A 14,012-nucleotide genomic window follows, 5' to 3' on the forward strand; every position below is an offset into this window, starting at 1 on the left:
TTACCCCGAGGGTATAATTATCACATCTGGGCCTGTACAAAATGGCAACAGTCAGGGTCAAACTATCGTTATCTTGATTGAATAATAAGAAACACACAAAGATGTGTAATTAATTAAATAGACAGAGACACAAAGGGCTTAATTTCTCGTGTGAAGCATGTACTAAGTATGTTGTTAAACTTTTTCTTCGCCATTCGATTTAGTCCCTCGCTTCGCTCGGCACCAAATCTCATGGTACTCGAGAAAAGTTTACCAACATATACTTAAAACTGTTTTTAGGTTGGTTATATTACATTAATCGGTCTCAAAGTGTTATTCATGTCATTCGACGCACCCTCTCTGTGGAGATTCATCCCCAACAACCATAACGTTTTTCTTGCGTGAAAATTAAACATAATATCGTTGTTTTGTAGTAAATTTAATTGAAGATACAATTGATGCAATTTTATTTTCAAGCTATTACACATCCGGTCGCGTAAATCTGACCGATCACTAGATGACGTTCGACCTTCGCTCGGCGCCATAAAAACGTAAACATTTTACGACGACAACGACAGACAACGGACAAAATTTGTTCAGAAAAGCTCACTTGAGCCTTCACCTCAGGTGAGCTAAAAAGAAACTTACATTCAATGCAATTGTCGCAAAGTTTTTTATCTACAAAAAACAACAGAATACGCATTGGGAAAATAGACTTTAGCATAAAAGGTTCGATAACGAAAGATTTTTTGCGTATAAAAATTAAAATGGAAATACCATTTTTATGTTAAAATTTCTGCGTTGATTTGTGCAAAAGCTCTTAAGGACAGATGATACAAACAGTTTTTGTTTTGGAGGAGACTTAATACTATGTCACAAGTTTAGAAAAATGGATAATTCTTTTAAATAATTCACCTAAGAACTGGAAAATGAAATAGACTTGGAAAATATTAGTAATATTTCAATGGAATTTCAAATATAGACAACACTCAGTAAAGGTCTACAGATGAAAATAAATTTCAGAAAATGTTACTTTGGTGCTAAAAGTGTAATATGAACTTTAAGAAAAATATACAAAGCCAGGTTAATTTCATTAGAAAAGGCAAAATGGTAAAAATCAGCTCATGTGATATTGCTGATTTTTTGTCATTTTGTTTCTCCTCATAAAATTCACCTGGCTTGGTATATTTTTCTAAAGTTTATTTTACACCTTAAGCACCAAGATAAAATATTCCGAGATTTATATTCACCTGTAAACCTTTACTGACTGTGATTTTTCTATATTTCCTTTTTATTGAAATATTTATAGAATTTTCCAAGTCAATTTCATTTTCCAGGTCTTAGGAGAAAAAATTCTAAGAATTATCCACTTTTTTTTAACTTGTGACATGATATTTAGTCTCCTCTAAATAAAAAAAAAATGTTTGTATCAGCTGTCTTTAATACTTCATGGAGTGATCTTTATTATGATAGATATGTTCATTGATTTGCTTAATGCTTTCACACAAATCAATAAATTAATGATGCATGATGAAGAAGTAAAGGACTCAAAAGGATTGGACAGTGATTAATGACTTTAAAGGGAGTTTGCTGATAGATTGCATTTGCAAAACATTTCATTATAAAGACCATAAAAAACTTATTAATGTAAATCAGTAGCTAAATTCGAGCTTCTTCGATTATAATGTCATGTAAGAGTCTTCAAAGTAACTTAGCTACAAAAATTGAATTATGCAAAAGCTGTTTTTAGTTTGCCAAAAATCGTTAAAAAAATTGATCCGACAAAGAAGAAAGTACAAAAAGTAAAAATAACTGATTAAAGTACGTCACAAGAATGCATTTGAAAAGAAAAGAAACTTAAAATGGCACTTTAATTAACAAGTTTGATGTTCATAAAAATAAACGTGAGGCTTGTTACAATATAAGTTACCTTGACAATTATCTCCGTCAAAGCCAATGGTACAGTTACACGTGTATCCTCTTATCTTTGATTGGTCTGCCACACAAGTCCCATTCTGACAATCATGGTTGTCACATACATCAACTATTTAAACAAATATTTAAATTAAGTCTTACATCGAAACTCATGGTGCTTAAATAGCATGTATACACCTGTATTTCATTAATTGTTTGGAAAAGTTTTGTGGAATTTTATCGACATTCATTTCTAGTACGTTTCATTCATACATTGCGGTATAAATGTATTTGTACGATGTACAAAATAACAATTTGTATTGAAGGTTTAAAAAGAAATAATTTTTAATATTTGTTAATGGAATTATAAAGAAAAACTAAACGTTCCTTTCATTCAGAGGTTATCAATGCAATGTGTAAACTCATGCTTTCCTACTAGCAACGCTTACATAAAAGTCGTACTTTTACTCACTTTGTGAGTAAGAGGTCATGAGTTAACACATTAATGAATTCTAAAAACAAAACGTTTAATCCATAATAAAATACTTGATAGTTACACTTCATTTCAAAATCAGACTGAAGAGGAAAATTAATAATAATAATGTCAATAGTTGCTATAATACTTGACACTAAACATTTTCTTTAGAACATGAAAGTAAGCTTGAGGTTTGTTGCAATGAAAGTTATAGATAATTTACCTTGACAATTATCCCCGTCAAAGCCAATAGTACATTTACACGTGTATCCTCTTATCCTGGATTGGTCCGCCATACAAATTCCATTCTGACAATCATTGTTTTCACATACAGCAACTATGTGAACAAATACTTATATTACCATAAATCGTAACTCCTGGTGCTAAAATAGCATAATTAAAAAAAATAAACTACACATTTCGACTTGATTTAGAAATCAAAGGACGACAAATTTAAGGCATGAGATATAATGTCATATAATAATTGGTAATAATTTGTGGCAGGTTTGTCCGTGTTGTCTTTTATATAACAACAAAATCAGGGGAAAAAAAGCCACGGCCATTATAACTCTCTTACCCGTGGCTGCTTGCTGTGTAATCTTGAATATTTACGCCTCTCTATTGTGACGTCATATTCAGTCAATGACGAGTTTTGTTTCGATAGCAATCGAAATCAACAAATTACATCAGCAGTATTTCATACACTGCGATTGGGTATGAAAGGTCGCATGAAAGGTTTTCCGACCATGCTTTACTCGCATTAAAAACTTTAATGAACGAGAAATTCTCGTCTCATGCAACCACGGCCAGAATGGGAGAGGATCGTACATTTTGGCTGTGGTTTGCGACGATGGGGGAAAACACGCCATTTAATTAGCTGTGTATCAAAAACATAATAAACACCTTTTATTGTCTTTTGCTATTTTTTGTACAAAAATTATTACTCAACTATATGTTTAGGAATGTCTCTCGTCAAATATGTCGTCATCAGCCTTTACATTACGCAGCACAAGCGATCCAGAGGACTAGATTTATTGGTTTAATTATTAAGGATAACAATGCTTTAAAAAGTATTATATCATCGTTATTTAACCTAATCATTAAAATTAAAAGAAATTAATTTATTAAATACAATTTGTATAGAATATGAATGGATCTAGTAACCTTCGAGCTGCAGAGGGACAAAGAATATCGTTAGAACAATAAGTGAATTCGTGATTTACATCATTTTTTTTAAGTGCCTGGGCATATACTATTTTGATTGAGATGAAATATGGAATATTTATTTCTTCTATAGTGTTATATTTTGAAAAGTGCTGAGAGCTAATCCTGGCTTGCATTACATTATATTTATTTATAACAGAATTTCAGCGAAGTTAATTTTTTAAAGCTATTATACGCATTTTCAGCAAACTTTCAGTACTTTCCAAACAATACAAGCTAGCCTTCAGCACTTTTAGCGTAAAGGAAATCAACATCTTCAAACATGTATCTTTTTTTGAAAAAGAAACATTCGTATTCCCTTGCACTATCCTCATTTTCTACATTCAGATTAACAATTCTTTTCTTATACACAAACAGTTGATACCTGCGATATAACTCGTACTGTGTCTTTCCCAGCCCATGGATGGCTATATTACATTTTCTATAGGTATTTATTGTCATCTCCCTCGGGAGATGACACATCAAGATTGTATGCCGGAAGTGAAGTCCTAGTGTAAGCCTCCATTAATCTTTCGGGAGTCCTCGATATTTTACAGAGTTCCAAGTAGCCTGTAACCTGGATTTCTTTTAGAAGAACTAGCTTAGGAGTGTGTGATCTACTTTCGGTTTAGGCCTATTTGAAAGCCAAGGAAAATTTAGAAAAGAAGTACGATGCTTATAAATATCTATAGTTTCGGTGTGTCGTATATATATTTTCAAAACTATGCCTTATTAAATTGGTAAGCCACACAAGGAGAATTGACAATGACGTGATTTCTATATATAGATTTGTTGACGCGAAGGGAAAACTGGTTCTCGCACAAAAGAACAATTAGATTCTGCAAAAAATTAAAGAAGAGGAGTCAACGCTAATTTTATGTTAATTTTTAAGTCTGTAATTGGATTTATTAAATTAATTCCTGTCAAACTTTAATGATCAGCTGCTTTTAAATGAATGATAATTATTGTTGATAATTCCGTATTGTGTTAAGAAAATATAGTTCAAGGAAAATATTTGAATTTAAGTAAATTCACTCAGTAAACACCCAAAAGCACAAAGACCGCTAGAATGAAATTTCACTAAAAATCGCCTTGGGTGCTCTCGCAGACGTCCATGCTGTCCATATATATACTGCGGCCAAAAGAAACTGCGTACTTTATACTGTGGAGTTTGCTGAATACATCTTCAGGTGTAATAATCATATATTATTGCATTAAAATAGTTCCCTTTCTGTTTTATTTCTTTGACATTATTGATACCAAAGAGATGACATTTCAGGCTTTCTGGAAAGCCAAATTTGTTTGCTTCGTTACGATTGTTTGAAGAAGTGATACATATGAAAACGGTGCTAAGGTCACATTTTCAATGTCCTAAACTATTTAACATAGCTGAGTATTAATTAATTTTAAACTACATATATGTAAGATAATCTTTAGATGGATTTTTACACAGATACGTATAATTAAGGAAAATCTCACTGTCTGAATTCTTTTTTTTTTTTGCAACCATCGTAGAGCATTGAGGGAGATGCCTCAACTACAAATGTTTTTCTCCTATTTGATAATATGAATTATATTTCTTTAAGTTTTGACCATACCGAAACACAAGTAAACTCTAAAAGTAATCGGATAATTCGGAGGCACCTTTCCGAGCAAAGAAAACATCACGTGACTTACTCATCGCAAACCAAATGAAATCTCACGAGAGATGACACATTAAGTTTGATTTCCGGATGTGAAGTCCTATATAAGCTGCCATTAATCAACCTACTCCTCGGCTACACATTGCGAGGTAAAGCCACCTGAGGAGAATCTTCAATTTGACGATGATGTGATTTTCTAAAAATAAACTAGGGATGTAAACGATGAGCAATTTGTCTATTATCGATAAAGAAAACAAGCTGCACAGAAATATTAGAGAGTCAGACAAACAATATCGTCTGGATGGTGATGGGTCTTCAAAATATATGTTCTTAATTAGTAGTCATCTAAGCTATTGCGTTAATGATGGCCAGCGCTCGATAGAAAATTCCAACTAGGTCAGAGTGTGCATATGTATCAAAACTCGCAGGTGAGGCGTTCAATACTTAACGGATAAAAATATCAAAGTTAAAACATTTACAGTAATATGCGCATATACTGATATAAATTGATGACAAAGACCTTTTTTTCTGTGTGGTATATTATTTCCTGCCATTTTTGAATAATACAAATCTTCTTCAGCGAATGCACATGTATTATAAAGTAAATTGCATTAGAAACTACAGGCATTAGAAAAACCCACAAAGAATCATTGCGAGTATTCCCTTGCATTTCTACAATTTTCTTTTTATTAGATTTCAAATATAATTTTAAAACTTACATTCATTTTTATGCAATTTTAAATTATGTCAATGAAACAAAATTTACCAAATCACTTCTCCTACATTTTTTAAATGAAGCCAAATTCTTAATACATTCCTCCTTTACATAGGGCGGATACATGCATTGGAAAACAGGGGACTGATGTTAGGCCCCCATGCAGTTGGTTCAGTAAGCCCCGGAATAGGGTTTTTTGTGTATTTCAAGAGTAAAACCAGGCACATATAAGTATATGTAGAATCGATTAGTTATGTACACTCCAAAGTACGGCATTATTAATACTTGTCAGTAATCGTATATTATAGTTTCAATGGGGGCGGCCCAGGGGACGAAGCCTCCAAAAGGTCCTGTTTTTCGTGTATTTCAATAGTAAAACCAGGCACAATAATAGTGGTATTGTTTATTTATTTACCAAAGTAGGGCATTATTAATACTAGTCATATTATACGTTAAAATGTTTAGGGGGGCGTGTGCCAGTATTTATATCCCCATGGGCACGATGGTCATGGAATGCGATTAAGAAAAATCGTCGAAAAACATTTTGACTGCTGCCATACACTTAGTAAGGTAGAAAAAAAAGAACGCTGAGGTTTTACCTATATTTTTTGTAAAAGAATATGTTTTTAAAATTTACGAATATTTCTTAGTGATTACAATTTTCAAATACTTTGTACGTTCATAAAAGGAATCTTGAGGCTTGTTGCAATGAAAGTTATATACAATTTACCTTGACAATTGTCCCCGACAAAGCCAATAGTACAGTTACACGTGTATCCCCTGATACTAGATTGGTCTGCTACACAAATCCCATTCTGACAATAATGGTTGTCACATACAGCAACTACATAAACAAATATTTAAATTAGGTCTTAAATCTTATCTCATGGTGCTAAAATGGCATAAATGAAAAGTAAATTACACATATCAATTTGATTTAGGAATGAAATGACGACAAATTTGCAGCATGGGATTGATTGTCATATAATTATTGGTAGTAATTTGTGGCAGGTTTATCATTGTTGTTTTTTTTATAACAACAAAATCAGGAAAAAAAACACGCTTCCATTTCATTGGTTTTGTATAAAAAATATGATACATTTGTATACTTGTAGTAACATTGGCGCTGCAGAGGGACAAGGAATGTAGAGAATATAGCTAGAACAATAAGCGTATTCGTGATTTTCATCAAAAGTGCAAGGGCTTAGACTATTTTGTTCGAGGTGAAATGTTAAATTTTTTCATACATATATAAAGTGTATATTTTGAAAAGTGCTGAGAGCTGATCCTTGTCTTCATAACATTATATTTATTTATAAAAGAATTTAAGCGAAGTTAAATCTTTTAGCTATTATACTCATTTTTGGCAAATTTTCAGCACTTTCCAAACAGCACAGACTAGCCCCCAGCACATTGTGGGTAGAGGAAATAAACGGCTTTAAATCTGTATCTTTTTTTGGTAAAAAAATAAACAACCGTATGCCCTTGCACTATCCTCATTTTCTATTATAGGATCAACATTTCTATTTTTATACAAGACGTGACAAACAGCTGATACATGCAATATACATGTATCTGGTATTTACTGTCCAGTCCTATCCATTATGGATAGCCTTATTACATTCTTTATAGCTATTCTGTTGCTTTGTTACAATTGTTTAAAGAAGTAATACATATCAAAACGGTGTTAAGGTCACATTTCCATATTGGTCCTTAACATAACTGAGTATATATCAATTTAGAATTAAGATTAGTTAATTAAGAACAAATACGTTTAATTGATGAAAATCTCACTGTCTGAGTTTTTTAAACAACGATCGTAGAACGTTGAGGGCGATACCTCATCTAGAAATATTTTTATCCTTTTTTAGCTTTTAATTCACAATGCCATCAATACCCATTTACAATTGCCAGTTAACCCGGGTAATTAGGATAACCAGCATAAAAACAACAAAGAAAAAAACTTCAAAATATAAGTTATAACAAACTTCTTAAAAGTTTAAAGGCAGAGATTTTAAGCACCGATTTCAACAGTACCTGGTCTAGGTAGCCCTGTCAATCAAGAGCGTGAAGATCCATCATTGGATGCTGGAACTTGATTGACATTTACTTACTGGTCCCTGTGTATACCCTGTACACCTTCTTTGGGACTCATGGTGACCTTCAAATTAACTCATGATCCTTTGATGTTTACCAAACATGGTATAGAGAAACTGTATTACTATGAAAATTTTATATTGATAATAAATGTATATGAATTAAATATACCTGTAGTGTTTGAAAGGATTAAAATATAATATGCATTTTTTTTAAATTAACCTTTAACGCATTAAACTTTTTTTTTCAAATGAAATTTCGATATTAATTTTAATATGCTAAGTGGTAAACCTAAAGTGGAAATGTTATTGGTAAAGTTCAGAGCAGCACTGTATGAAATAATTAAATTTAAAAATAATGTTTCCAATCATGGGTCACTTAAACTTACATTTTCCTTTTTTATTCAGATAAGAATTTACAAGCAATCTTTTTTAGCATGTGTCATGGTTATATTGTATTATTAAGGTTAGGATAAACCAAGATATTTTTTAGTGAAATGTAGTTAACTTTCTTTTCATTCAATGAATAGATTGGATCCTAGGGAGGAATAAATTAAGTCTAATTTGGTTGTTACAGGGTTTTTTTTTTTAGATTAAACACATCAGTAACATCTAAAACAATCTTTGTTTTCATATTTGAATTTATAGTATGATATATTAATAATTTTTTTTATGTGTAGGGGCATTTTCAAACAGTAAAACATTAATCAATCTTTAATTGAAAAACCTTTTTATTATTAATTTTAAAATTGTCTCAAAATCCCCAACAAAAGTAAAGTTTGGCATCTGGGTAATTCACTGTGTATTAAGTCACTTCCTGTGTATAGGGTTTAGGAGACAGATGACCACAGGTAGACTGCTAGCCCCTAAGGCATTAACACCTGTACATAATAAGCCCCTCCCTCACCTGGAATTTACCACCCGGTAAAAAATATCTGCCTTTAACTTATTCTTTAAACATGTATGTTTTTGACAAATTTTACATTAAATCTACATCTTTTTCCAATGAACCTTTAATGCTTTTTTCAAACATGGACTTTTCTTGTATGATATTTTCTTTTCTGCTTTTCAATTTAAATTTGTATATTTTATATGCCAAATATGATATAATAGTATTATAAAAAAAACTCTTGAATTTGTTCCCAAGTAGAATATCCTATAACAATATGCTTCCATTGCACATCATACCTCATAACAATATTCAACTTTTGCCACACACCTTTTACATTATTACAATCAAACATAAGATGTTTTATATCTTCATTTTCATTTCAACAAAATTCACATTTTGCATTTGCTCTTAATTTACATACTTGAAAAAAAGAATTACAACATAGAATATTATTCAGCAAGTTATAATTAAATTCACTCAGACGGTTATCTTATATGACTTTGATTTCATTTCTATAAATACTACACCAGTGTTCTTTACTCACACAAAAGTTTCGCTAACATGGATATTTAAACTTTTTAGACAACATATTCTCATAGAAAAACTTACATTTTTTATCTGTAATACAATGAACACCACTGTTTAAATTGAAGGAATTTATAGAAGTTGTCTTGGTAAAAACACAGCACTTCATATCAAACATTTTACTCTGTTTAGTTTTTTTTTAATCTTGTATTCACACAACCAGTTGGATTTATTTATAACAGTATTTGAAATTCTTTGTAAGGGTTTAAAGCTACCATTTTCGTCAAGGAGGTCTTTCGTATACAAAATATTACTTGCAATCCAATTTTTGAAGCATATTGTTTTACCTTTAAATTGATATAAAATGTTATTCCAAAGTGGTTGTCGTGCAAATTTGACATTAGATAAATTTGATACTTCTATATTCTTTTTGCAGTCATTGAAGTAACAGAATATTTCTTTATAAAAAGTAGGCAAGTTAGATATAAATGAAAAGTTTTCGAGTTTTCTTTCAGACAATGTAAAAAAATAATTAATGTCTATATTCATTGGATTAAGGTATCCATTTATGACTTTATTTTATATACAAGAATCGTCACTTAGTCTTGGTACCCAAGATGCCTTTAAGGCCTTTAATTTCAGTTAGATATCAATTAATCATATTCCCCCATCTTCTTGCTTGCCTATAACAGTGTCTCGCTTAATTCTATCTCGTTTGTTCCATATTAAATTGAAAACGCTACATTTTAATTTTTATTAACTCGTGGTCTGGAATGGGTAATATCGAGCTAACATATATTAATTTTAATATTGCTAAAGAATTAACATTTATATACAGCGTTTGGATTGCGGATTTTTTATTTTTATTTGTCCCCTTCAGAGCTATCGGAATCAGCATTGCATCCTGAAACGTCACTGTCGGACGCAGTTCTTAGCTCCCTCAGCATCTGAACGATATTGCGCTGTCTAGATTGTTCAGGATGTGCTTGTTTTTGTTTCCGACTAATGCTGTCGCTTAGTTTCCTTTTCCGAATTTTTTTGGAAATTTTCTTCATCACCGAAGGTATTAGATCCAGGCCAGTGATCCGGTTTGGTGTTTAGTGTTCCAGTACGATCCAGTTCCGATCCCATTTCTTTGTTATACGTAGCCTCTACAAAGGTTGCGCACTGCTTAGCGGTCTTCAGCTTTTCTTAGAAGACAGGGACTTGAACACGTTTGTTTTCAAGGATATCTGCCACGACCTCCTTTTTTGTCGACTCCCATTGTTCATTTGTTTTAATTTTTTTCCCTAGACGCAGGGTAGAAAGCGCGTCATCTGCGTCTTTTATGGTATTTGCTGCCTCCAAGTAGCCACAACGCAGTGCTTTTAATTATTGAAAAGCATGTTTAGCAGACTTATGTTTGATGCAACAGAAATCCAACACACATCAGCTCCACAAAAATGTGTAAGGTGTTTCTGAGGTTCATAGTGGGGGGCATGATTTGTCGCCAGGGGCATTTGCAGGCTGTTTGCAGACTTTGCAACATGTATCGGATGTGCACCGTGATCTAGTGTGGTTAGTACCCCAACAGTTGGTACAAACCAAGTTACCTGTTTTCTTAGGTTGTCCAAAAATGAAAAATTTTACATTGGACACCCGCACAATAGTTTGTTCTAGGTAGGCTTTTACCATCAAGTAGGGGTTTAATGAACATGAATCTTGTACCATTCAAAATACTTGTCATTCTGTTAGTCTCAGGGTGGCGAATCTTTTCGTATAGGATCTTGCTAACAAGTTTGACACATTATTTGTCAAGCATTTAGTGGACAGAAGAATCAGACACAGATAAAGGAAAACCGCATATTCTAAGTTTGTGTTTTCTGATCTTCCGATTTTGCAGGTGTATATGGATTTCTATCGTAGATCTGGTAAGAGATACTGTTAATCTTCATACCATGTATTAGAAGTTTATTTTGATTTTCCGTATTCTTCAAATATATGCGCCAGAGATTCCGGTCCAATTGTACACACAGGAGATCATCACCCACAACTCGTTTGATTATTTCAATCAATTCATACTCAGCGAACTGTTAACATCCTGTAAAGTTCTGTTCTTTAGGTATAACGGTTAACATGTGCTTTCAACCAATAATGAATTAAATTTCTCCGGGTCGTTTTTATCCATGGCAGTACAAAGAATAAGTGAGCGTAACTCACCAGGTTAACTCCAAGTAAACACAATACACTGAATACACTATGTACAAAGAATATTTACAATCCAAGGAAGATTATAAAATTTTTTACACACGAACAGTAGGAAACGCCATAAGATTCCATAAGAAACTTTTTTCACAATAAAAAAGCTCCAATATAGACTTATTTGTCACAAAACACAGATCCCGAGAAGGAACGTCCGACTAGTTCTGTGTCACGAGACTCTTTTACTCTATCTCCTAGTAAAATCTTACAATAATCAGATAATTCGGAAGCACCTTTCCGAGCAAAGAAAACATCACGTGACTTACTTATCGCAAATCAAATGAGATCTATTCTTAACTATTTCAGAGAAATCGTTCCCATAAAACCATCTTATTTTATTTTATTATTTTATATTGAGAAAATCACTAGAAATTAAAAACAGTGGAAGGAGTCTCTAAAACTACAAAGGTTGCTTCGGTGAATTAGCCTGCTCTTTAAACTGCAATTCCTTCGGTATCTTTTTTACTGTTCATCCCGATACAAAAATCATTGACCAGCGATAAAGTAAAGTAATTGATGAGATGCGCAATGAAATATTGGTTACCTATTATAATTAAGAAATAGACAATGTTATTCAGTAAATTTTGCGTTGTAAATAAGAACTGCTCTTCTGCCATTTCCATGATGAGCGCTATTGTAATTCATGGTATGTTGATATCGTGCGCTAGTTTTCGACAAAAATTAAATCTTTAATACTTACAATACCTTCCCGAGTAAAACTGATGTGGTCAGTAGATGCTAATAATGTCAACACCAACAGTATCTATAACCTTTAATTGACACTAGAAAAAGTTCGAAGTTCATAAAAGCTTGAGGCTTGTTACGATGAAAGTTATAAACAATTTACCTTGACAATTGTTCCCGACAAAGCCAATAGTACAGTTACACGTGTATCCTCTGATACTAGATTGGTCTGCCACACAAATCCCATTCTGACAATCATGGTTGTCACATACAGCAACTACATAAACAAATATTTAAATTAGGTCTTTAATTCTAACTCTTGGTGCTTAAATAGCATAATTAAAAAGTAAATCCCGTTATGCAAATTATTCCCTGTTTCCCACTATTGTTGATGCCCTTGCATACTTTCAAAACTAGACAGTGATTCCTTAATTATACGCTTTTTCGGCAAATTAGCAGTACTTCCCAAACAGCAAGACTAGCCCCCAGCACTTTTGGGGTACAGGAAATAAAATCTTCAAATGTTTATCAATTTTTTTTTTCTGGTAAAAAAAAAAAAAAAAGCGGCATGCACTTGCACTATCCACATTTTCTAAATTAATATTAAAAATTCTATTTTTATACAAGACACGTGACAAACAGCTGATACATGCGATATAACTTGTACTATATACTGCCCAGCTCTTTTCCTTATGGATAGCTATATTACATTTTCTACAGCTATTCAGTTGCTTTGTTACGATTGATTTAAGAAGTAATACATATTAAAACGGTGCTAAGGTCACATTTTCCATATCAGTACTTAACATAGCTGGGTATAAATCAGTTTTAAACTAAGATAAGTGTTAAATGGATTTTTACACATATACGTATAATTTATGAAAATCTCTGCCTGTATTTTTTTAAACATCCATCTTAGAGCAATGAGGACGATGCCTCATCTAGAAATATTTTTCTCGTCTTTAATTAAACGAATTATATACTTTTTCAAGTTCTACCGCACCGAAACACAAGTAAACTCCAAAAGTATTCAGATTGTCACAAAGCAAATCACCTAAGTTAATTATTGCAAATGAAAGAGTTAGAAGGTCTGATAAGGTGCAGGTGCGCGGCGCAGGTGTTGTAGCCCTGTTTCTCAAGAGTGTCAATTTAACTAGTTAGAGAGAAAGAGAGTGAGCAAACATGGATTTATAATAGTGTTGGCAACGAGTACCGGGTTAACCGGTTAACCGTCGAACGATGCGCGTATCGGTTAGTAAAATTGCTATTCGGTTACTCGGATAAAATGCATCTTATATAGTAAATAACTAAAAAATAAAATGTTAATTTGTTTATAAGCATACTGTTGCGGGTTCTTTCCCTAGTGATTCCCAAATAATCAAAAAACTCAAAAACGTTTTCACATTTATATAGACAATTCATTGTACATAGTATTCCGGCTCTTGTCTGTCCACACAACGGTAAGTTACTACATCACACCATACTCCGTACACTGTGCACCATACACTGACACCATACACAAAACGACGTAGAACGTAGAACGTAGGACGTAGAACGTAGAACGTAGGACGTAGAACGTAGGACGTAGGAGTAGAACGGGACCTACATAACACAACAATTGTAAACACATTAAGTTACACAGTTA

General features: G+C 32.6%; 1 protein-coding gene across 1 annotated transcript; it reads right to left on the reverse strand.

The window, feature by feature from the left end:
- Nucleotides 1–13,969, reverse strand: LOC134241422 (fibropellin-1-like; the record flags this gene model as incomplete). Its single annotated transcript, XM_062723479.1, has 7 exons — nucleotides 1–32; nucleotides 628–657; nucleotides 1,910–2,023; nucleotides 2,592–2,705; nucleotides 6,660–6,773; nucleotides 12,531–12,644; nucleotides 13,847–13,969. Coding segments are annotated over 7 exons (641 nt in total), but the record flags the coding sequence as incomplete, so codon positions are not given.
- Nucleotides 13,970–14,012: the final 43 nt, after the last annotated feature.

This window comes from Saccostrea cucullata, unplaced genomic scaffold, assembly GCF_032062105.1.
Source record: "Saccostrea cucullata isolate Sc308-1 unplaced genomic scaffold, CSIRO_AGI_Scuc_v1 ctg22012, whole genome shotgun sequence".
Taxonomy (NCBI): domain Eukaryota; kingdom Metazoa; phylum Mollusca; class Bivalvia; order Ostreida; family Ostreidae; genus Saccostrea; species Saccostrea cuccullata.